Consider the following 25092-nt stretch of genomic DNA (forward strand, 5'->3'; position numbering starts at 1 on the left):
TCCTGGACATGGTGGAAGAGCACCTGGCTGAGGTGGTACATGGTCTGGAAGATGTTCTGTATGGAGTAGATCCTGCCCATCCCTGTGGGGAGGAGGTATGGGGCACAGCGCACAGGCGGGAGACATGCATCTAGCCTGGGGTGCACACAGAATCACCCCTGGTATTTCCTCACCTCATACAATGCTGGCATTTGGCAGCCATGAGTTTCTGCTAATGCCGGTTTGCGCCAGACTGGCTCCCTTTCTTCTGATTCGTCTGAGCAGGGGCTAGATCGAGGCCTATGCCCGCATTCTCCACCAGATGTAGCAAGACAAACCTCTTTTAGGGCACGGCGCTCCAAGGTCCAATCAGGTGTTCCAGCAGAAACACACAAATAGTGCTCTGAGTCTATTGCCCTCAGGGCTGACCAGCCTGGATCAGTGCTATTGATCCAAAAGTGGCTAAACACCCACCTGGCTTCCTCAGGAGTGAGCTTTATTGGCCCCCTAATCCTGCTCATCCGCAGTAGGGTCCTGCCCTAATCAGGCACAGGTGAGCTTAACACAAGCTCATGCCCACTACCTGGCAATTAGTGGCACCTGGTTGCCTCATTTCAGTACAGCTACTCATCAGCGCCTCGCCTGCCATCCCCACCCTCTGCCGCCCCACAGCTTTTCTCGGAACTGATCCCCCAAGTAAGAAGTTTGCCGGAGCAAAAGGCTCGCTATGGCCAGGGGCAAAACAGGGGGAAGGGGAGCAAACCCAGGAGTTTCACAAGGGCCCTCATTCTTCCCCTCTGGCTCCCGAGGCTCCCGCAGCCCAGGAATTGTATTCACGCAACCAACCCACGCTTCAAGGTGAGGCCTCGGCCCCGCACCTTCCTGCAGCCCAAGGGCGCTGCCCGTGGCAGTCCCGCCACAGAGCTGGAGAGGAGACAGAGATCACCCAAACACCCTGAGTTGCTCTCTTCTATCTCGGCAGAGTACACAGAGATAAAATTATCCATTTTGGGTGAACGACAGTATTTTAAACACTTTTGAATGGAGACAGAGTCCAAGAGACCTGACCATAGAATCATTCTGGTTTTGAACGGGCTTAAAATAAATCCCACGCTGCCCTAGTCTTGCTATTTAAAGAGGATTATCTAAGAGGTTTAGGAGCACACAGGGGAGAACCAAGAAAACTTATTGCACCTAAATCTCCTCAAGGACCTTAGGAAATCCCTCTGCGCTTCACCTGCCGCCTGGTCAGGGCTGACAGGACACCCTCCAGTTCTCACCACATGCCCAGGAAGTCAAAGGCTCCTTTCAGATGTGTGAGGTTCGTTCCACAGCAGCACGCACCCAATCAGTCCCCTCCTCACGGAGGACTGCACTGCCGCGGTGCCTGGCGAGCAGGGTATTTGTGCTGGTGACAAACACCTCTCTTCATCACCCTGCAGAGGTGAGCTCCAGCACCCCCACGAGATGGAAATCCAGCTGTGCCCGGTGAGACATCCCCCTGTGGGAAAAAGCCACTTCGTGCCACTCAGTGATTTATTTTTTAATAAATACCTTTTTTTTTTTTCCTTTGCACAGAAAGATACCAAGTTTTACAGAATACAAACTGCAGGGATAATGGTGCGTGGCTTTTTGAAGCTGGCACCTCCAGATGATGAAGAGGTCAATGACTATTAGAAGAGCCCCTCCCAAGCGGAGTACCACCATATACATTGCATCTGATGCTCTGTGCTGTGCCCAGGGCCCTTGGTGGAGCATACAGAGTTGGTGGAGCTCTTCCACAGCTCCATCTGTGGCAGGAACAGAGAAGCAACCACCATGTGCTGCAGGTGGCGACAAGCACTCCCTGACCACCACCAACAATAATCACTGCCCTCCCTAGGCCATCGCCCACCACTCTCACAAGGGCTGCAGGTACCTGAGGCACTGTGGGAACCAACACAAAAGATAACTGCAATATCTTTCCACAGCAGCCCCCATACAGAGCATGGATAAATTTGGCTAACACCAATCCCCGCCTGTAGAGTCAGGGACAACAGCACAAATTTCCCACACATGCCTTGGGAGTGCCAGCTCGACCTACAGCTGTGGGCAAGGTGTCCTGCAAATGCCAAGGTGACGACATTCCCTGGGAAAAGAAAGTCACGTTTGGAAAGCAAGGCCACAGCATGCTGCCTGCAGACTGAAAAGGACAAAGGGAACAGGGAGCAGCTGTGCTTTCCTCTGCCCCTAGCTTGCTAAGGCATAAGCCCTCACACATCCACATCACACATCACCGCGGGGCTCGCTGTGGGACTCGTAGTCCTCTGCTCCGTCAGAGCGCGGCGCTGAGAGCAGCGGGCGGAGGTTCCGCGCTGGGCCAGCGAGGGTGCGGTCAGAGCCGGAGCCCGTGACCCCGGGTCTGTGCCTGCTGCCTGCCCGGGCACTGCCTGCGGGGACGGCATCTGCCTTGGGGCAGCGCTGGCTGCTGCACCGCGCTCTGCCGGAGGGCTGACGGCGCTGCCTGTCTGCAGTTAGAGACCTGCAGCCGTGGCCTCTGCCTCTTCCTCCTCCTTTTCCTCTTCTTCCTCCTCTTCTTCCTCCTCCTCTTCCCCCTCTTCTTCCCCCTCTTCTTCCTCCTTCTCCTCCTCCTCCTCTTCGCTGTCCGAGTCATCGTAGAGGCAGAGAGTGGCCTGCACCGGGAAGATCTCCAGCAGCTTCTCCCCCACGCTGTACAGATAGTCAAAGGACTTGGACTTGGGCCAGAGGAGCCTGCGTGGGGAGAGCCGGGATGAGAACCCTGCCTGCCCGCTGCCCTCGGGTTCGGCCGGGCTCCCGGCACCAAGGACCTACCTGACCGGGTGGTGGAAAAACGCCATGGTTTTGTCGGGGCCGCCGTCCCCCGCCACCTCCCGTGTCCAAACCTGAGGAGACAGTAGGGCTGAGATTTTCCCTAGGGCTCCTGCTGCCCCCTTCTCTTGGCATAGAGGCAGTGGGACACACGGGGACTTGAGCTGGTAGCGAGAGCCGGGATTTTTATGTCCTATTGGCGGGTGAGATGCCCCACAGAGCTGGCAGATCCCTGTAGGGTCAGCCTGCCCTGTCACCAGCTTCTCCCCTTTCTTATGCCCCTGTGTTTAGGTCCTTATGCCCCCACAAGGGAAGGTGCCATCTACCTCCCTCCTCGATGGGCTTTTTGCCAGCGTAATCTCTCTCCGTAGTCAAAAGCTCATGCCCAGGCATCCTGCTAACCCCCGGAGGAATGCCCTGGGAACAGGAGGTCCCCTCAGGCCCCTGCCATGCATCTGTGCCGGCTGTGGCTGCCTGAGAGGGGGGTGTGGGGTGATGGGGGTGTCTCTGCCTTGTCCTGGGAAGGCCTCGTGGCTGGTGGGACAGAGGGGTGATGCACCAGGGGAGGTGGGCACAGTGGTGCTGTGCAACACTGCCGGGGATGAAGGAGTCTGAGGCTAGAGGCTGGATTTCTGCCATACAGGGACCCCAACCCTGCCAACAGGAAACCGGACGGGACCCAACAGGGAAGGTAAAACTTACAGTGTCCAGCTGCTCCCTCTGCCCCCCGGTTGCCTCCTCTGCCTGGGGCAGCCACGGTCTCCAGAGAGGTAGGGATCTAGGTGCAGAGACCAGGTTCAGCACAACAGCCACCCACCCTGGCCTTGTTCCCCTTTGCTTTGCTCCCCACCACCAGCCAGACACCCCCAGCCCCACCTGGGTCAAGCCCCTGCCTGGGTGTGTGGCTGGCATGCTGGGTTTATCCAGGTGTGCTCATATCACCTCTGTCTTGGCGCTCCTCACCTTGCTCCAAGCACCCCCAGCACACCTGGGAGCCTCCAGCATTGCTCCCCAGACTCTGCACCCTCTATTTTATCTGCAGATGCCAGGATCAGAGGAGTCCCATGAGAGTAGGGAGCTGCACAGCCTTCACCCAAATCCAACTGGAGCTTTTGCCATCCCATGTCCTGTGCAACCCCTGCCCTCCCCAGTCCCCCCAGGCTGTGCAGCACCCAAGTACCTTCCCCTTTGCTCCAACCCTGCAACTGGACAGGCACTGGCCACAGGCACCCGGAGCCCCTGAGAAGGTAGGCAACTGGCAGCAGCTTCCATGGTGGCAGGAAACCGTGTCCCTTCTGATGCCACAGACCCTTGGTGAGGACACCTTTATAGGCCTTCCTCAGCTGACAACTCACAAATTCTTCAGGGCAGGGGCAAGGGGAGGGGAGAGAGGGACCAGAGGTGTGGGAACAGCAGTCCCTGGGGTGTGAAATTTGTCCCAGTTGTGTAAACAGAGGGTCCAACTGGGGGCAGAGGGGCTGTGTTCTCTGGTGGAAAAGCAAAATACAGAAGGGAAAAGTTAGACACCATTTGTGAGAAAATCCCCAGGGGAGGACAGGGGAGGGAGGAGGTGATTAACAAGAATGACTAAGTGCTCTTTGTAGCCATTTGCATAAGGTGGGGGGGGGGCACAGGGGGCACTGAGATGGGGAGTGCTGGGGCAGCATGATGGGCATACCATGAGGATAGTGTGGTGGGCTTGTGCAGGGGACAGCACAGTGGGCATGATGAGGACAGGGTGATGGGCACATGATGTGGACAGTGTGATGGGCTACCATGGTGGCAAGCACAGAGCAACCAGGAGGCAGGTCATGGTGTGCTCAAGAGAGGACAGGAAGGGGAGGCAAACAGCATGAGTGTAGTGCAGGTGAAGACGGGGCAATGGTCCTGCTCAGGCATCCATCGTGCCTTCTGAGGTCACTCCAAGGAGTTGCCAGGCACTGTTCTCACACTGCCAGCACAGTAGGGACAGCATGCACTTGCCTGTGCTCCCTGACCCCTCCTTCAGCTTTTTGAGATGTGGACCATACCAGGAGGTACCAAAAAGCTTCTTGATATGAGGGTGCTGCCTCCAGCACTACCATGTGAGGGTGGTGCCCCCATCACTGACATGTGTCCCCTCCCTGCCCACTGCTCCTGCCTGAGTGCTTGAGGTGCCACTGGCAGACAGGACATCTCTTGTTCCCAGGAGGGTTTCAGTTTGGGACAAGGAAAGAAAATAGCAAATGGTCCCTGCTGTAGCTCTGCTATCAGCATCCAAACACCCCTGTCCAAACACCAGCTGGACCCTGCTCAGCTCTGAGCACAATTTGTCACCAGTGGTCCTCCATGCCCCTCCTCCAACTCCAGCAGCTGGCAAGCGGGAGGGGGCATAGGGCCAGTGTAGCCTTCATTACTGTCTCCATTTGCTCCTCATTTGGACCAACAGTTTTACAACAATAAACCCCATGAAGGACAAGCAAGGCCAGAAGGAGTAAACCGAGAACCCAAGCTCACCCTGTGGGCTTGAGGAGTGCAACCTGCTGGCATTTCACTGCCCCTCCAACCCTGAGACGGGTGACACAGCCTGAAGCAGACACATGGTGTATGTCATGCAGTCATCTGCCAGCCACCAAACCTGGCTGAGAAGTGACAGCAAGACACAGACCTGAGCCACTTAGACAAACTTACCCTGATAATTAAAAGACAACAAGCAAAACAAGGCATCCCAGTTTGCCAGTCCTTCCCGACACCTAAAGGGTTTAATTCTGCTCTGCAATAAGCCTCTGATCCAGGCAGAGATTTGCAGGTGGATTTTGCAAAGCCGTAGCTAAACAATTTGCAGCTCCTGATCCCTTGGGGCAGAGACCTGGCTGCTCATGCTGCCCCAACCAGTCACCTCCAGTTCTGTGTAAACTCCAGCCACAGCCACTCTCAGTTCTGCACCGTGTTTCCAGCCACCTCCGTAAGTACTGCACAGCTCTTGCATGACCCACCCCAGGTGTTCCTTTTGCAGCAACACCCCTGAGGCAGAGTGGGAGGTCTTGGTTAGCACATGGGAACCGAGACAGGCAGACGGGAACCTCTCATATGAAGTATTTGAGGTTCTGGAAGGGGGACAGGGAGATGAGTGGAGGTGCTGGGCAGTAGTGGGGCTGTCAGCTGTCAGCATTCCTAGAGCAAGAGGCTGCCGGCCTTGGTATTGGCATGGTGTGGGCTCAGTCCAGTTTCGCAAGATGCTGTGGGAGGGGGAATTTTGAAACAAGGCAGAGGGAAAACACACCACCCCACTCGACCACCTCTGCCAAACACCCTGGCCCCCGCCCAAGACTGTGGGCAGGAGATGGCACTGGCGGAGAAACACGCACTGATGGTGGTGGGCACAAGCTGTACCCCAGTGTGCTCACCCCACCAAAGGACGGGTCACCTTACTTGGCTGGGGCACTCCAGAGAAGCATCTCCAAGACATTGCCAGCATGCCTTGATCTCCATAGACCTCCAGGCTTTCCCAGGGATGAAGGTGTCACTGTATTATCCCCAGCGGCACAAAAAGCCCGATAGCTATAGTTCAGTCTCAGGTGGGGGAATCCCCCTGTCCTGCTGGAGACTTGGCAGCTCAGGATGGGTGGTGGGTGACTGCACGAGATGCCTTGTGTGAGCCCTGAACAAATGGGAAGGAGACATAGTCCCTCTTCCTTGGCTGGAAAAGCCTTAGGGGCACAACCTAAAACTACCTTCAGCAAGTCCCAAATAACATGACACAGCCTTGTCTTTTTTGCTTCATTGGTTTGGGACAGCACAGAAAACAAAGGAACCCCAGGAAGGCAGCAGCTGCTTTTCCCCAGCAGCCACCAACTCTCCATCCCTGCCCACAGCCCTGGCACAAGGGAGGGCTTTGGCATTGATCCCGGGCAGCACTGCTCTGCCTCTGAAGTCTGGCTGCAGAGATAGTGGAGGTGAAAGGGCATTTGGCTCCTCCACAAGCTTGGGTCAATCGTTAATTGGGAAGGGATTGTTATCCACTCTTGCAGGTAACCTCTCCTCCCCCTGCCTCCCACCCACGTGCCGGTGCCTGCACAAAACCAGCACCCCCAGGAGCAGGGTGGAGCTGCTGGCAGAGCCATGGGAATGTAAGCAAGCCACAGCGAGCCCCCAGAAAGCCAGGCAAGAAACCACAAGCCCCAGGGAGGCGACAGCCAGCCTGCACCATGGTCTCCATGGGGCTGCAGCTGCTGGGCTACACTGTGGCCTTCCTGGGCTACATCGGCACCCTGACAGCCACGCTGCTGCCCAGCTGGAAGAGCAGCTCCTACATCGGCTCCAGCATCGTGACAGCTGTCAGCTTCACCAAGGGGCTGTGGATGGAATGCGCCACATACAGCACGGGCATCACCCAGTGTGACATCTACAGCTCCCTGCTCAACCTGCCCGCTGACATCCAGGCAGCCCAAGCCCTGATGGTGAGTTCCTGTGCTGTCTCCTCCCTCGCCTGCCTCCTCAGCATTGTGGGCATGAGGTGCACCGTCTTCAGCCAGGGCTCACCAGCCAAGGACCGGGTGGCTGTGGCAGGCGGTGTGGTCTTCATCCTCGGGGGGCTGCTCTGCTTCATCCCACTGGCATGGAACATCCACGTGGTGCTGCGGGATTTCCACAACCCCGTCCTCCCTGACAGCATGAAGTTTGAGCTTGGGGAAGCACTTTACCTGGGCATCATCTCCTCCATCCTCTCACTCATTGGCGGCTTCATCCTCTGCACCTCCTGCCCTGCCCAGGACTCGACAGCCACCTACACAAGCACCTATCAGCCCCAGCTGCTGGCAGGCAAAAGACCCTGTCCTTCCATCAGCCAGACACAGAAGACCAAGAGTGAGCTCAACTCCTACAACCTGACAGGATATGTGTAGCAGCTGTGGGTGGAAACTGGGCTGACACCTCTCCCAGCTCCCCAAAGGATCTGGGCTGGCACCAAGGGAGCACGGTAAGAGGAGAGGACACAGTGGCATCTCCCATGCTTAACCCTCTTGCTCACAGGTTTGGGGGGTTTGACCCCATTCTCTCCCCAGGGACCCCAAGAGCTTTGTGGCTGAAGATCCCAGCTGGTGGTTTATTTCAGTGAAGGATCCCAAAGCCATCTTCTGTTCCCTCCTTTGTGCTCCAGGCAGCACCCTGGCCTGAATGGGGGTGGGTGGATTTGTGCCAGCGACCAGCCTGCTGGCCACAAAGGCATCACAGGGGAGTGAGAGTGTCTGTGTGGATCTGGAATGGCTGCTGGGGGGATTGAGTGCTGGTTGCAAACTGGTGTCACAATAAATCTGTGTTTCTAGCCAGGATGTGGCTGAGCTTTCCTCTGGTGCTGAGGGGCCCTGGCAGCTGCCCTGGCAGGGTGGGCTGTGGTAAGGGCTGTGTTTACTTGCCTGCTGGGTCCACAGTGCAGAGTGCCCTCAGCCCTTGCTCTGGCCTGCCCCCCAGCTCTGTGGATTTGCCACCCAGGAGCCCAGGAAAGTGTGAGCACTGTCAGGGGAGGGAGGGAGATGGGGGTCATTCCTTGCATGGTTTGTCCCTGGGCACCAGGCTGGGAGGTTCCCATGTGCCAGGGTGCCAGTGGGAGCAACCATGGCTCCCCAAGGACTATCAGCAGGCAATGGCCTCCCCAGCCCTGCTTGCTTCTAAGGGTGCAGGTATTACTGGAACCAGGGTGACCATAGAGAGATGGTGTTCCCTGCTCAGACATCACCATTATTACCCTTGCACCAGTGAAATCATGTGTACCATGGGGTAACCATGCTCATGGTAACAGTGAGTCAGGCTTTCCCCCCTTCTCACCAAGCAAGGAGCTGCCTGGGGACCCATCCCCAGAGTGAAACTTGCTGGAGGGGACCAGCATGGATTTCAAGGCAAAGGAAGTCACCCCCTTTCCGTGGCCAAGGGACAAAGCAGTGCCTCAGCCCTGGGCTGAGTTACTTATTGCTGCCCTCATAAAAAAAATAAACCTGGGTGCAGAGGATGAAAAGTATGCGAGGGACTTAGGTGGCAGCCTGCAGGCTCCATGAAATGCCACAAATTCACTTAAATCCTTCAGCTGTAAATGTCTTGTTTCTGGGCAGCTGAAGCAGAGTCCAGCAAATAGCTGGTACAAGAGGTCACGCCTCCAAAGAGGAGGAATTCCTGGGCACTGTGTCCTGTCTCCCACCTCCCACCCTTTGCAGCAGGGCAGACAGTGCTGCTTGTGTCTGTGGGCAGGGTCTCTGCTGCTTAAACAAAGGGACATTTGAAATGCTTGATTCCAGAGTCTGATTGCTGCTGGGTTTTTTTTAGGGGAAGGTTCCTCACCTCCAGCTTTCCTGGCCTTTAATTTGAATACACCCGAAGATGTGAAACTTGGCTACAGGGCAGAGCAGGTGGAAAACTATTTTCCACTTCTTTACTAGAAGGAGCAGAGGACAGGGAAGAGAAGGACACTAAGATGTGGTGGCAGGCTGGCAGGCAATCTTTGCCTCATGCAATAGCCACATTTCTCATTACTGATAAGCTGGGTCCTTGAGGGCAGGCTGGATGCAGGCCAGCCCAGGGCCAGAGAGGACAGAAGCTCAGACTGCCCTGGGAGTCAGCTCCATCAACAGTGAGCATGAGTAAATGGAGCCAGGCAGGGAGGTACAGAGCCAGCCCTCTGGTCATCTCCTGCCCCTCTTCAGCTCAGAGGGAAAAGCTGGGGGTGCTCCAGGTTTTCCTGCAGGAAAGCTGCAGAGGAGCACAGCCCTAGCCCAGGATAGGAGCTGGATGTGAGGGGGGTGGGCGGCCATGGGGCCGGCAGAGAAAGGGTGGCAAGAGGGCAAGAGGGGAATAGATTATTCCTCAGTTCGTGGGCTGGAGCCCTCACCTCACAGGACTGCATGGTGGAGCAGGGAGCTTTGCAGCCCTTTCCTGGAGGACCAGGCTAGAACAACTCCATCAGAAGGAAACAAGTCCTTCCCTTCTCCTTGATCTGAATGATGCCTTAGATGAAAAAAGGGACAATAAAATACTAACATGCCCTTATCTTCAGGAGCAATTTAGAGGCACTATAAACATCCAGCACACTCAAACCTGCAGTAACACCTGGCTGCAACCTCATCAGATGGTCATGAGAAACATGCAAAAACTCCTGAGTTCTTCTTCCAAAGGGGGAACAACACATAGAATCATAGAATCATAGAATTAGCTGGGTTGGAAGGGACCTCAGAGATCATCAAGTCCAACCCTTGACCCACCGGTGCAGTTGCTAGACCATGGCACTGAGTGCCACATCCAGGCTCTTTTTAAATGTCTCTAGGGATGGAGAATCCACCACCTCACCGGGCAGTCCATTCCATTGCCTGATCACCCTCTCCGTAAAAAAATTCTTTCTGATATCCAGCCTAAATCTCCCCTGGTACAACTTAAGACTGTGTCCTCTTGTCTTGTTGAAAGTCGTCTGGGAAAAGAGACCAACTCCCACCTGGCTCCAACCTCCTTCCAAGGCTTGCCCACCAGGCACCCCCTCCCCCTGCTCACTGCACCCCTGGTGATGCCCTGGTCAGGCCCTGTGCAGGTGGAGCTTTTCATGCAGAGCACCGAGTAGGATTGCCCAGGGAGTAAGAGAGCACAGGTTTGTCCCACACACGACCAGATTCCACACCTCCTGCCTTCCTGGAGCCTTCCAGACAAGCAGAGCTTAATGCCTTCTGCTATCCCTGACCTGCCTTTCTTTCCTGCCTAGCACAGCTGACCTGAAGCAGCACCAAATAATCCATGCAAGCACTCTGAGGAGTATCAGACCAGGTGCTGGCACAGCCCATCTCTGCCCACAGCCCCCAGGAAATGCTCAGATAAGAGAGGCAGGAGGGGTAAGAAAATTCAGGCCAAGATCCTGATGCGTCAAGACACTTGGAAAGGGCCTCACATTCCTCCATGCTCCTCCCAGCTGTGGCAGATTCCCAGCTGCCTCCCATACCATGCTGGAACATCCCAGCCCCTCAGCAAGCCAGTGCTGGCACAGAAAAGGACAAACTCTTCCTGCCCATGGCACTACAGCAACCTTTTCAGGAGCAGCAGAGGATATTCTGTGGAGAGGGGCTGCTCTCAGGCAGTTCAAATCCTGACTCCTGGGCTGGGCTAAGCAACAGCTCAAGTCATGGACTGTGCTGGTGGGAATGAGAGATGCACCCAGTGCCCCAGCTATGTGCCAGGTCCCACCTGATGTCCCTGCTGGTGGCCATGCTCTAGCCTAGGAGACAGCCTCATGGCTTCACCTCAGGACATCAATGATGTTTGGATGGTTTGTTTGGATGATTTCTCTCACACTTTACCTCCAAAGGCTTCCTGCCCTCCCAAGGCCGTGGGGATGGCCCCGTCTGAAGTCATGCAGCTGGGACACTGCCATGAGATGGTTGGTGTTGTGCTCTTTTGGTTTAAATTGGAGACATTGCAATGGAGGTGAGGGGCAGTGAGAAACCAGCTCCTCTTCAGAGAGCACCTTCAGTCAGAGGAAAAGCCTGTCCACAAATTCATGGCTTTCCATAGACTCCTGGAAGAGACCTGTTTAAGTGCCCTTTAAAGGATCTTTTGTTATTTAAAGGAAGATATGAGGGAAGCAGGGTGGAATGTACTCCATGACACTGCAGGGGACAGAGACCTTTGAGAGCATCAGAGATTGCTAAAAGGCACTTTCGTGTCTGGGTTTGAACAACAGCTCAGAAACTTATCAGGAAGGTTATAAAAAGTACTTATCTCAGAAAACCATGATAACTGTGAAGAGGACATGGAGGTTTGATATTCCCAGTATTATATTACCATCACAGATTTCTCTGTAATTTGAATCTAGTTTATGACACAGGAGCTTCAGGTTAGGGATCTCAGCAAACCTGGCATACATGTAAATCTCTAGCAGAGAATGCATGCTTTATCAGAACCCACATCAATTCAGACAGCCTTTTCTTTGAGATGCTTTTCTGACCTCATCTGCAGTAAGTATTTATCCTCACTACACCACCTACTGTCCCCCAAGATGCTATGGCATCAGCCTCTTGCCATGGGCACTGCTGAGCAACCTTTGAATGACCCAGGAGAGAAGTGCCAAGTTTCAAATCCAGATGCTTTGGTACCAGCTTGTCTAAGGAAAAACAATAGTTGTGCTTTTTTACAATTTAGGAAATGCTTCATTACAGAACTGCTCTATGTGTTATGTGAGGAAAACGAACAAGCTCAAGAAATGTCAAAAGACCTATATTTTTCTGTAAGGAGCATATATTTTGTCTTGCTGGTAATATGAGACACAGGTGATAGTATGAAGGCTGCTGACTGTTCACAAGCTGTTTAACACTTCTGTAGGCTCACAGGTCTATGCCAATTAATGCTTGCATCAAATCTGCCCTTTGCTCACCACTTTCTCATTCAGCAAAGCCTATTCCTATCATTAACACCTGAGTGTTTGCTTTCTGTACATCATGCAAATACATTTTCCCTTCCTCAAGTGGCAGGAATTAACCAGGAGAAGCTCTGAGTTGTGCAGACTCTGCCACGGCTCCATCCTGGAGACAGGGTCTAGCCTGAAGGCTCCACAAGTGACATGACAAACATCAAGGGTACATCAAACACAACATATCAATTGCAAACATCTGTGATTAATGTTCTAAAAAAAATAAGGTCAAGTAGTATTATGAATAAAGTTCAGATCCCAGAGATAGTTATCATGGGATGTTATATCTAGTTATAATAAACACAATGCACAGAGGAGCAGCAGTAGTTGCTCAGCTCAAAGAATATGTGCTGTGAAGAGCATTGGAATCAAGCCTAAAGGAGGCGAGGAGACATCCTGCTTTAGAAGCATCTCTGGAGAAGAAAATAAAGGTCTGGCCGAGGGCAGGTGCTTCAAAGCATGACTGGCTTTTGGGCTAAAACTTCCTAATGTGATCAGAAGCATGAAGCTGCCCAAGATCATTGGTTATTTTGCACCTCAGAAAGTGTATTTTATGCGACTGTAAAAATGAATGCAAGTGTCCCAAGGATTGTGAAAGGAAACCTTGTCTCCTTGGGATATCCTGGTTCAGATTCAATCTCCTCAACAACTCTACTGAAAATTAAGTGTGGTGGGGACATGGACTTGTGGTTTCAGGAGCAGCTGGCAAGGTGTCAAAAGCAAAGAAGATAAAACATGAGTGGAGATAAGAAATGCTACCTTGAAACCATGAGTACAGGGTGATAAGGGAGCTATCTTCAAGCTCAAGTGTTATCCCCACAGTACTGACCTGCAAACACAGTAATTAGCTATAATGGGTTCAGGTGAAATGGAGTTCATCTTCCCCCTAGCAGCCCTCACAGTGCTGTGCCTCCTGTTGGTACCTAGAAAGGAGCTCATGACACACCAGTGTTTTGGCTACTGCTGAGCAGGGTCCCACAGCATCAAGGCTGTCTCTCCAACATTCCTCTCCCTACCAGTAGGAAGGGGGTGGGCAAGATCTTTGGATGGGACATGGCCAGGACAGCTGACTCAGACTGACCAAAGGGATATTCCATAATATATGACATCTGCTCAGCAATAAAACCTGAGAGAAAGGAAGAGAAAGGGGGGCATCCTCACACCTCTGAGAATACTTTGACAGAGACACAGGTGCAGACTACCTCTGAGGACATGATAGTATAAACATGGACCTAAACCACATCTGAGGACACCATGGCTTAGATAGGGTACATTTGGTGGGTAATGTGGAAGGATGGGGAGACCCAGTGTGTGCCTCAAGGAGATTTAACCTTGGAGGAAACATAACCTGTGATGGGAGTTTTCTCTTACAGGAAGTAATGTAGCAGGATGACATGAACCAACAAAGAGTGAGTTTTACAAGCAACCAGAAGAGTGCAACAGTGTCTCCAACCAAGTCAGTGTTGGTGCCCAACAATGGAACCTACTGCTTCTCCTGTCCAGAACACCCATCACACAGCAGATTCTGAAAATATCAAGAGAGGTCACAGAAATTGAGAAGGCTCAGAACTCATTACTTGAGCAAACATTAGAGCTTGTCCGGAGTTATTTCTACCCTGCTCTATGTAAAAGTTAGACAAAGGGGACATCTGAGGTACACAACATCAATGTAAAAATCTTCTCGCATTGTGGTGTGAAACGTTATTTTTGGAAAGAATAATTCTGTGCTGTTCAAAATAATGGTATTTTATGCTTGTTCCCTCCCAGATCCTCTTTGCCCTCAGGTCAATTCCAAGGACAAAAGGCAGTTTCTCAAAACCCCTCCCTTCCAAACAGGCGGTTGTTGCCTGTGAAGTGAGCTGGCACAGCGGTGAAACCTCCCACGTCAGGGAATGCCCGTGGTAAAATCAGGCAGGGCAGGAGTGCGAGAGGCACCGAGCCTGCGGGAAGGCGGTGAGGGAGGCAGGGGCTGCGGGAGCTGTAACAGAACACGCAGCAATCGCTGCAGCGACTGCTGGGAAGGTACCCGCCATCTCCAAACCCTCACAGGGCAGCAGACGCGCTACAAAACGTCTGTGTGGATTTTTTTGAGAACATCCCATTGCTTGTGCCGGCGTCTCCGGTGCTCTGGGGTCGGGGCTGAAGCCACAGAGCTGACAGACTTCTTGACAGGGTACGCCGAGCCCTGTCCGGGGGCGAGGCCGGTGAGGGCCCCTCCCCTCTCCCTACAGTGCCCCGTGCTCACCGAGCACCTCGACCATGGCACTGAAGGGCCGTGCGTAGACAGCCTCGCAGGTACCGGGGCCTCACCCCGCGGGACAGAGACCCCCCCGCACCCCCTGCCCGGGACGCTCCCCTCACTGCGGACCCGCCCAGACCCGGACCCTCACCCGGACCCGCTCCCCCCCCCGGAGCGGCAGCGCCCCCATGCGGGCGGTTAAATGCTCCTATCGGCCCCGCCCCACGCGGTCACATGGTGGCCTCCAGCGCCGCGCAAGATGGCGGCGTCCGGCGCCCTGCTCAAGATGGCGGCGTCCGGCGCTGAGCCGTAGCAGGGGCGAGCCGGCAGCACCGGGGGAACAGGCTGGGGAGGGTCCAGCCATTCCCTTCAAAGGTTGTGGATGTAAGAAAACAGAGGCCGGCGACGGTGATAGTGCTGAGGCCGGGCTGATGGGGGTTATGGCTGCAAACCCCAGCTTAGGGCAGGGGCCAGCAGCAGCACCCTCAGCCGAGGGCACGGACGTGCCAGGGCAACTCTCCCAGTGACGGGGCTGAAAGGAGACACGGGGCCCTACATCTGCCATGGCCTCACGACCGCTCTGCTGCAGGGCAGGGCAGAACGGGGCAGGGCGGGGCAGAGCAGGGCAGGGCAGCACAGAGGAGGGCGAGGCACGGCTGGGCAGGGTGGGACAGGGCAGAGCAGGGCTGGGCAGAGCAGGACAGAATGGGGCAGAACAGAGCTGGGTAGAACTGGACAGAGCAGGGCAGGGCAGTACAGAGCAGGGCAGAACAGGGCAGGGCACGGCTGGGTAGCGCTGGGGAAAGCGGGGCAGGGCAGGGCAGGGCGGGGCAGGGCAGGGCAGAGCATTGCAGGGAGGGGCTGGGTAGGGCTGGACAGAGCAGGGCAGAGCGGGGCATGGCAGCGCAGGGCAGGGCTGGACAGGGCAGAGCAGGGTGGGGCAGGGCAGGGTAGGGCTGGGCAGAACGGGGCTGGGTAGAACTGTACAGAGCGGGGCAGGGCAGCACTGGGCAGAGCAGAGCAGGGCGGGACAGGGCAGGGCAGAATGGGGCTGGGCAGGGCTGGGTAGGGCTGGGCAGAGCAGAGTGGGTCAGGGCGGGCTGGGCTGGACAGGGCAGAGCAGGGTGGGGCAGGGCAGGGCGGGGTGGGGCAGAACGGGGCTGGGTAGAACTGGACAGAGCGGGGCAGGGCAGCACCAGGCAGGCAGAGCAGGGCAGGATGGGGCAGAACAGGGCAGGGCGAGGCTGGGTAGGACTGGACAGAGCAGAGCGGGTCAGGGTGGGCTGGGCAGGGCAGGGCGGGCAGTGTGTCTGCTGACAAAGGTGGAGCAGCACTGGGGCTCAGAACCACCCTGTGCCAATGCTGGGCCCAAGCAGGGGGTCAGCAACACCACAGCCCCTTTTCTCTTTCAGTTCTCAGCTTGCTCTGAACCAGGATCACTGCTCTGTAGAACCGGTGCAGTCTGTGTGTGGTTTAAAGTGCATTTACCAGAAGCAAAATTGTGAGGGGAGTCACAGAGCCTGGAGGAGGAGGAGATGGCAGCAGGAAGGAAAGCAACATCTAACAGGAACATTGCTCTCTGCAGAGCTGTGTATATTTAGGTATGCAGAGGAAGCCTGCAACTCAAACCTGGGTTCCCTCAGCCACCATCATGAAGAGCTCAGATGCTGTTCTTCCTTGAGCTGTGATACTGTAGTAAGGACATGACAATAGCTTGCCTTGTACAAAAAAAGCACTAAAATAGCTCATCAGATGAACCATGGCATCTGCCCCAACCGCACCCCACCACAGCAACCATCCTCCATGCTACAAGGCCAAGACATTTGTGACCATAAAGCACCTGTGTAATTAGATATTTGTCCAGCCAAAGCATCTGGAAAGCAAGGGGCGTAAAGAAACATCTCTTCTGCCATCAGAGATGTGGCAGCAGCTCCCCCAGTCCCTGCATCAGTCAGTCAGGTAACTCCAGCTCTTATCAGCCAGGCCTGAAATCTGCTGACTCAATCTTCCATCAGCAGAGTGCAGCACACTTGCCTCTAGAAGACTTGCACCGGACAAGTGTTAATAAACTATGGGAATAACATAATAAATACATTTATTTACATAGCTTCCTCCTTCCTTAAAACAAAGTGTTGTGAATGCAGACATTACTGTAGAACAGGATGAAAAAGCCAGTACAGCCCAACAATGTAAAGGCAGTGCACATCTGTCCCAAGGAGGAGCCTGGTCTCCAGCTCTCTCCTTTCCCCACTTTGAGCTTTATGGACCTCCACCTTAACTCCACCAGTCCTTCACTGTCCCAGTTATGACCAAGATGTTCCCATGGCCTATGCAAGTTCCTGAGTTTCCCAGTTATCCATCCCTTACTTAGCAGGGGGGTTCTCCCCAGCAGAGGAGCAGGGGACAGCAGAGTCAGTCTTTGGCAAATGCCTCTTGCTTTTCCCAAATTCAGCCACCAGTGGCTTGCCCTGCAGATTGTACCCATTCACCAAGAGCATGGCATCCTGCGCTGACTGAATATCTGCAACAAGAGAGCAAAATGGGTGCAGGTTACACAGCAAGTTCTGGCACAGACGCTTGATGTTCACATAAATATTCCTGGAGTCTCAGCCTGCACCAGTGTGTGATCCTCCAGCCAGAGCAACATGCTGAATATAAACACAGCACATAACAGCCTGCATCCCTTGCGTTTTGATTAATCTTCTTCCAGTCCAGTTAAAAGACTGATGTGCTGAGCAGAAGAGTGAAACTGCTGCTTCTTATAGAGCAGGCTTGGTAACAGCTCAGTGCCCTGCAGGAAGATTTGTCACCTTTATGGATCATGGAAGAACTGAGAGGTACAAGGCAGGGACTTACCAGGGAAGGTGATGAAAGCCTGACCCCTCATCCGGCCGCTCAGGAGGCGGAACTGGATCGGGGGGCTCTCCTCCTTCTGGAACCGAGCAAACAGGGACACCAGGTCCTCCATTGTCACCCGAGGGGCCAGGTTCTTCAAATACAACACCTGCTCCAGATAGAAAGAGGGTCAGCGGCCTGTGCTATGCAAACAGACATCTTTCAACATGGTCCCAAGTCCATCCATCTCAAAGTTATGAATTAGTTCAGCTCTCCTGCCATCCCAGTGTTCTTCTTCCACCTGCATGCTAACAGTGGAGGCTGGAAGGTGGGTACACAAAGAAAGGCAGCTCTGGATATAAGGCATCAACATTGTTGCATGCCTTATATCTTGGTGCTGCCTGCACCAAGTGCTGACAGCTCGAGTTATTTGTAAAATGCAACAAGCTCCAGCTACCAGTTAAGAACAGTTTGAGTAAAATTACAGATGGTCTCAGGCCAAAACAGGGAGAGGGCACCTTGACCAGTGACCTGCCAGAGCCAGGGCTATGGGCTGAAGCTCTTTCCAAGGCTGGGAAAGTTCCCAATAGATCCAAAGGTCCCCTTCCCTCTTAGAGCGGTGGCTGGTCTTCCTTGGCCAGGAGGATCAACCAAGCATGGTCCAGGCAACAGCCAGTCAACAGCAACAGCCTTTGCCTGCTGAAGCAGCTTCAGGGCATGCTAGTGAGGAGGAACAATAAATCTGGGTTCATTTTAAGATACCTTGCTTGGCTCCCCAGGATGGTAGGATGAGAACCTGGGTATATGCCGAAGTTCTTCCTCTGAGAGACGGTTCTTGCAGATCTCCTCTTCTGGGACAAACTCTACAGGATCTCTGATAATCACAGGCCTTGGGGGGGACTGGTGGGGCTTTGCTGCAGGAAGGCTGGGACTTCTTGCCTGTTCTGCCTGCTCTTCCTTGTCAGGAAGTGATGACTCCTGAGCCACAGCCCCCTCTGCAGCCAGGGAAGGGCAAACGCATGGGTCACTCTTGGTAAGCTGGATGTCTTCAGGACACTTCTTGCTCAGCACATCTTGGTAAACACACTCCAGGTCAACCATAGGGTCATTCTCATCTGTTACTCTCCTCTGAGTGTCATCTAATCCACAAGAGAGAAACATGGTAATGTGACTGCTGCCGAGAACCTGGAACATGCACAGTCTGTGGGAAGAGATACAGACAGGAGAAGCCCTGTTCCAACCCAGCCTCCATGCATGTGCCAACCAGACCCTGCAGGTTCTTTAAAACAAGAGCAGCCCCAGCAGTCAGCACATGCTGGTGTCCCAGCTCAGGATGAACCTGCAGAAAGCAGCAGCTCTGCTCTGTACGGAGCTCATTTCTTTCAGAAATGTCCTCACTAGCTTATCTACAGCCAATTTCAGCACATTCTAGTCACTCCTTCAATATACCTTTCTCCTTCTGTATGTATGGCCAGGATGTAGAAAGGCCACACTGCCTTTCTACACTGCTACGTGGAATATAACATTTTTGCTTCCAGGGACATCAGATTAAGGTCCCAAGTTTAAAAAAAAACCTCAAAGGCATGGACTGACAAAGATATGTCCTTTATTCTATTTAATGGAAGTGACAATAGAAGTAGGATGGTCTTCTCCCAGTCTGAGCCTCTTGGTTTTGCTAAATACCACAATATTGACACCAAAGGAGGAAGCAGATGCCAGAGGTAACTAGGTCAGCTGGATATTATAGCTTGAACAGCATAAACACTGATCAAAGTGGTGTTTTAGGAGTTAAGGAATTTAAAAGTTCTTCCTCATCTTACATATAAAACTCAGTCTGGGCTGAAGCTCCATACCTGTATGTTCTCCAGCTAAAACAGTCTGAAGCATGCTTTTTCCATCTCCAGACAACACTGGACTATCCATCCAGAAAAGTCATATTAAGCCACAGGCTCAGGGACAACAACGCTGGGGCAAGAAGTGCTCTCATCCCATGGACAGGATACTTTAACAAGTCTCTCCTACTCTTTCCTGTTCTGTGCCTTTGTTTCCCTCCTACCCTTCTTAGAGTGCAGTTAAATTGGAGAATGGATGATCTCTAGCATCACATAGGCACCTCATGTCACTCAGTGCAGCTCAGTAGGGACCTCTGTGTTTTATGAAACTGTAACCCCAGCTGCTCTTCCACATATGAAACTGGGCTGTGCAGCACATGCTGCACTTCAGTTCTGCCCTCCAGAGATGGACTTTACCAGGGTCTGTATGAAACCCTTCAGAGAGTCCATCTGCTCTTATATGAAATGAAAACATCTCCTCCCACACAGTGCAAAACCAGAATCATGTCTTCAGGGACAGAAAGCAAAACAAAACTGTATCGGGCTCTCACACTCCCTGGTTCCCCATGCTGGAGCAGAGGCAGGAGCAGCTTTGAGCCATCAAACCTTGGTGGTAGAGTGCCCGGAGGAAGGAGTGTCTGTCTGTCCCCTGGAACAGGGCATTCTCAATCTCCATCTCCCGCCGGCTCAGCTGCTTGCTGCCAGCAAACCTCTGGGGCAGAGCAAGGATGCGCTGACGCTCTTCCATCTTCTCCTGGATGGCATGGAGTCGGTCCTGGGTGGCCTCTGGGGCTGCTCCCAGCCCAGAGCCCTGAAAAACAAGCACAGTTTTGCTTAGATACAGTATGTGCCTTCTTTTCAGAGACTCAAACTTCATATCCTCCAGCCCTGGAGCGGGTGTGACAAAGAACTATACCCTAAAAAGCAGCTCACTGAGAGGTCCTGTTACTGGAAGGGTAGGACAGAAATACAACCACTCAGCAGGCCTCAGTTCTTCACAGAAGTGGACAAACCAATCCTTTCTCCTGACCCTTCTGTGCTGCTTTCTTTCCCCTGGCCTCACTGCCTGATGGTGCCTGTGTCCCTCTGTCCTAGCAGTCCCTGCCTCTCCTAACTATGGCCATTTTCTGAGCCCACCAAACATATCTGCACAAACCTCCTTTGGCATCCCACTCCAAGCTCAAATTTCCAACAAGCTTTTGGTCTATGACTCTGGCATCACTGAGAGAACTTTATTAGCTGAAAACCGGATCTTAAACTGGCATATGGCACCTGAGGGTAAGTTTATGCTCAGGACTAAATCCCTGACCATCTCCACACAAGCCAGCTCCCAGAAACCACCCAGCTACCACAGCACAGACCTCATAGCTAACCTGTCTAAAACCAAGCATTTCTGCATAAATAAACCTCACTGCATGGGGCCAGAGCACTGCTAAAATTCATCAGTTCCATGCTGCAAAAGCACAGAGATATACCCCAATTTTTGGAGGGGCATTTCTGTTCCCCATCCACCTCTATCAGAATCCAAAGAATACACTTTAATGGGGCTGTAGGTGGATTTGCTTTTTTCAAACTCAGTTTAAGAATTATTGTGGCAGATCTTTCTCTCAGGCAAAAAAACCCAGCTAACTGCACTGAGTAATCTAATAATGATTTTCCCATGGGAACCTCTCCCTTGACACCTGACTGCATTCACAGCTGCATAGCATCCATTCACCATTTCACAAAAAGCTGTTTATATGGAGAAGCAATTCCAGGAAATCACTTGTAATCTTTTGTTTTAAAAAAGATCTTCAACTTAGCAGCTGAAAGTAACAGAAGGCTGCACTCAGTACTTTGTAAGGAGCTTCATGAGCAATCTGAAGTTCTATCTCAGATGATTCCTTCTTGGTAGAATCTGACTACAATCTCTGCATACAAAGCTGCATATCAATGCCTGATTCAGGCTTTCATCTTCTCTCTGCAGATGTACCCTAATGCCATTGATTCAGTCAGAATAATGTTTTCCATGCTAATCTTTATTTCTAAACATCCCAGAACTGATACAATAAAGACAACAGCAGGTACTATTGATGTTTTAATACAGGCCACACAAGGGCTGGGTTTGTATTTAAACACCAAAACAAACAATGACTTCAGATGAAAAGGCAAACCCATGACTACCAAGACTGCTTCCTCCAGCACACAGCTACTGCTTGTGAAGAGAAGGAGAGACAGAGGGAAGCCAAGGGTCATCCCAAATCCTATTTTGCACCTTCTGTTTAGCATGTTAGGAGCAGGACACTCCAGTGCACCTGACACAGGACAACCCCAAAAAAACCCTTGTCCCTGGAATGTGAAATGAAAGAGCAAAAATAGAAGGGGAGAAACCTGCTTTGGCACTGCTCTGCTACAAACTGCACTCAAAGAGGAGCACATCACTGCAGTTGCACACTTGGTCTAACAGCTCTGCACTGCTATTTTTATGTGGCTGTTTTACATCCCTTCAAGCATCTACAAGCCCCTGAGAAACATGTAAAAAATGCCAACCACAGGCAGCTATCCCAAGCCAGCCTGGGATCCAGAGATGTTTCAAAATATAGAAAAGAGGTTGAGGCACTTTGAAATGTTTCCTCCTTTTCTTTCTCCCACCTTTAAATCTTTCTTACACAGTTGTGTTGGAGGAAATAATTTTGATCTGTGGAGGGCAGACGTTTTATGTGAAATTGGGAGCTTAACATCAGGCTTGAAATGTACCCCCCCATCCCCAAGTGTTCGTGTGGGTGCACACCAGGGCTTAACAGATAAGATGGGGGTGCTTTGCACTGATTGCACGTGGCAGTATGCTCCAGCATAAAAGGGAGAGAAAACCAGAAGGAGGTCTGAGAATGACTTCAGGAGGAACACTGAAGTCTTTCCATGGAAGGACTCCTGTTAAACTTTTCTTTACACTTATTTGAGTTTGATTTTGGGGAAGACTTGTTCTGTGAATCCTGGCAATGAGTTCAATATTGTAGGTATAAGCAGGTGAAATGATTTGCTTGAGACCACCAAGGCAGAGGCAGTGAAGCAGTCAGGTTTTGCTGTGTTCCAAAGGACCAACTTTGTACTTTTAGCACAGAGCATTCCACCAAAAACAGGACAGAAGAAATGTGTGATTGTGCTGGCCTAAATGCAAGAGATACATGGAGTGGTGATTCTCTTGCCAGGGGGCTTACACAAAGGACTTGAATTTTCTACCAGGGTGCCACAGGCAGCAGAGCTAGAGAGACTTGACCACATTCACATTAAAGAAGGGTGTGTGTACCTTCCCTGTTGAATCCCGATTCTTCCAGAGCAAGATCTCCGAGTCGGAGAGCCCCAGTTCCCGGAGAGTGGCAGTTTCTTTGTTGCTCTCCTGCAGAGCCTGGAACTGTGACAAGGTCAAAGCTCCTGCAGCTTCTTCCCCAAAAGGCTTGTAAAAAGCTGAAGGGGCAAAGCATTTCTGCTTTGACTTGCACCTGTAACCCAAAGCAACAGAAGCTGAAACAACTTAGCACTGAGAAACCAGGAGAACAGGAAGGGTCTGGACCTTGCCCCCAACAAAGCTCCCCCATGGCAGAGAAACCATGTTTCCAAAACACATTTGAGCTACCTTCTCCCAGCCCTTTTCCAAGGCCACAAGAACCTGCAGGGCAGGATCCTGCCCCAACGTAAGCATCTTGTTATACTGTAACACCACACACCTCCCAGAGGTGCACACACAGGCCCAGCCTAGTGGGGATGAGCTCACCAGCTGGAAATTCACCTGTGTCTCACCCAGGCAAATGAGGGTTTTTCACCCAATGGGTAAAAATAAGTTAGTGCCAGCATTTGCTCTAGGAGACAAAGAGTGCTTATCTCCTGCTGGGATATCTAGACAGGAGACCTAGCAAAGGTTGAAGAAAGGTTTGCACAGCTTTTTTGACAGACAACAGCCTGCACCAACCATCTCCTCAAGGAGGCCCCAGTGAGGCATCACTGCTGCTGGCCAGAACCTGCTCACCAGCTCCTCCAGCAGTGCCCTCCCAGGGCCCAGCTCAGGACTTACTGCTCGATGGAGACAGTGGTATCAAGCTGGTGGTGAAGGAGGCTCTTCAGCTGCCTCTCTCCTTCAGTCTCCAAGTCTTCCAAGAGAAGCTCATCACTGGACAGGCTGCTGTTGACCCTGGGGCACATACACACAGTGGAGAAGTGGTCAGTAAGGCAATGGAAAAAACACTGCTTTAAACTCATCACTACTATAACCTCTCTTGGAGGTTTTTGCCAGACAGCTTTTGTGTTGCTTTTTTTTATAAGAGCAAACAAAGAAACAAACCAACACACACACAATAAAAAAAAAAAAAAAAACCAAACAAAAAAAAAACAAACAAAACCACCACATAAAATATTTTTATTGCTGGAAAGCTGTTTTGCATCAGTATCGAAAGAGACATCGTTAGTTTCAAATAACTAAAGAAATACAGCCACGAGGGAGAAGAGAAACACTGAGTTTTAGCAGCACTCTATTGAAAACTCCCTTTTCCTTCCACTGGGGTGACCTGCATCCAGGCAGACAGACACACACATACACACACCCGAAATCCACCCCCCCCCGAGGACAGGTTGCGTGTCCTTCTGCTGACCCTTCCACTGGAGACGCACTCCTACAACGCGACCTCCTGCACCAACTCCACTCAGCCTTCCCGTGGGCTGGAAGGGGAAGCCCAAGTCTGACCCAGGTAACCTTTTTGGGCTGACTACACCAGCGAAGATTGAGCACAGATTCGCCCAGTTTTGGGGGAAAGTTTTCGCTGCCGCTTCTGGGACCAGAGCGGCTCCAGGGGTGTGTGACGGCACCGCGGTCCCTACAGGAACATCCCGCAAGGGGAGGCGCAGGATGGAGCCCCGGGCCGTGCCCTCACCTGGGGGCAAGGCTTACCCGAGCACCACGCTGGGTGTTTTGAAATAGGAGGAAACCTCGAAAGGAAACCAAGGAGACCCGCGCCAAGCCCCGAACGCGACTCCGCTCCGCTCACCTCCTCATGCCTGCAGCACGGCATTAGCTCCCCGGGGAACGCATCCACAGCTCCCGGAAGAGCCCGAACCCCCCCCGTAGCGCCGCGGGGAGCGCAGGGAGATGTAGTGCGGAAAGGCCGGGAGGGCGGGGCTGGTAACGTAACCGGGCAGATGCCCCAGGAAAAGGAAGAGATTTCATATTGTTCAACACGAAGTTGAACTGGCTCATGGCGGCTGCGGCCCGCGGGAAGCAGGACCGCCGCGTCGGCAGAGGCGGGGAAAGGCGGCGGCGCAGCGCCCGCGGCTCCCGCTGCCGCCCCGCTCGGCTCCTACACCCGCGACACCGACACGCAGCGCACAGATAACGCACGGGACACCGCCCTCAGCGCCCATTGGCTGGTAACGCCGCCGCCACACGCGGATTGGCCGGCGGGGCGGCAGGGGGCGGGGCAGCGGCGCCAGAGTTTCCGCGGCGACGGGGAACGCGTCCGGAGGCGGCGGGCGGGGGGAGGTTGTGGGCAGTGCGGCCAGAACAGAGAGCAGAAAGATTGGGATTTATGGGCAGCACAGAACACGTTCTGTTCTTCCTTCATCTGCCACTTGTTTTTCCTGCAGAGGTGAGCAGTGGCTGTTGAGATGGACAGTCTTTCCTCAGGCTCTGCAGTCCCTTGCCAAACTCCTTCATGGAGCTCAAGAAGAAGATGATGAACATTTTCCTAAGAAATGCTGCTTCTTTAACATGTTGTAGCATACACGAACCTTGTTTACTAAGGAGAAGCAAACCTCTCTTTTCCCAAAGCGGGTAAAAAGAGAATGAAATCCTTTAGAAGGTTTTGAGCTGAGAGAAACAGCTAGAAGATACTTTTAGGCTAACCTCCTCTTGAGGAAGACAATAAGTAGGAAGATGGCCCTGGAAAACAAGGAGAGATTTGGGACCACAAAATGGGAGGGAGATTTAATTTTTTCAGCTG

General features: G+C 52.9%; 2 protein-coding genes and 1 long non-coding RNA gene across 6 annotated transcripts; 2 read left to right on the forward strand and 1 right to left on the reverse strand.

Annotated features, from left to right (window-relative positions):
- Positions 1-1507: 1507 nt before the first annotated feature.
- On the reverse strand, positions 1508-24498 carry RBM41 (RNA binding motif protein 41). Of its 4 annotated transcripts, XM_071757504.1 has the most exons (9): positions 24142-24497; positions 23175-23291; positions 22413-22605; positions 19733-19937; positions 18057-18433; positions 17316-17463; positions 3511-3586; positions 2812-2882; positions 1508-2730 (listed from the first exon to the last, which is right to left on the reverse strand). In XM_071757504.1, exons 1-9 carry the CDS (start codon positions 24147-24149, stop codon positions 2354-2356), a joined length of 1572 nt encoding a protein of 523 aa, XP_071613605.1. In that variant the 5' UTR covers positions 24150-24497; the 3' UTR covers positions 1508-2353. The 4 variants fall into 4 exon arrangements, with proteins under 4 accessions (XP_071613605.1, XP_071613604.1, XP_071613606.1 ...); XM_071757503.1 differs by having other exon boundaries at positions 1508-2882; positions 24142-24498; XM_071757505.1 differs by lacking the exon at positions 2812-2882 and having other exon boundaries at positions 2385-2730; positions 24142-24495.
- CLDN2 (claudin 2) lies at positions 5655-8115 on the forward strand. Its single transcript, XM_071757513.1, has 2 exons — positions 5655-5752; positions 6819-8115. Exon 2 carries the CDS (start codon positions 6996-6998, stop codon positions 7689-7691), a length of 696 nt encoding a protein of 231 aa, XP_071613614.1. The 5' UTR covers positions 5655-5752; positions 6819-6995; the 3' UTR covers positions 7692-8115.
- On the forward strand, positions 14203-16565 carry LOC139802386 (uncharacterized). Its single transcript, XR_011728584.1, has 2 exons — positions 14203-14843; positions 15872-16565. It is a non-coding gene; the product is annotated as an uncharacterized lncRNA (long non-coding RNA).
- Positions 24499-25092: the final 594 nt, after the last annotated feature.

Source organism: Heliangelus exortis, chromosome 14 (genome assembly GCF_036169615.1).
Source record: "Heliangelus exortis chromosome 14, bHelExo1.hap1, whole genome shotgun sequence".
Lineage (NCBI taxonomy): Eukaryota > Metazoa > Chordata > Aves > Apodiformes > Trochilidae > Heliangelus > Heliangelus exortis.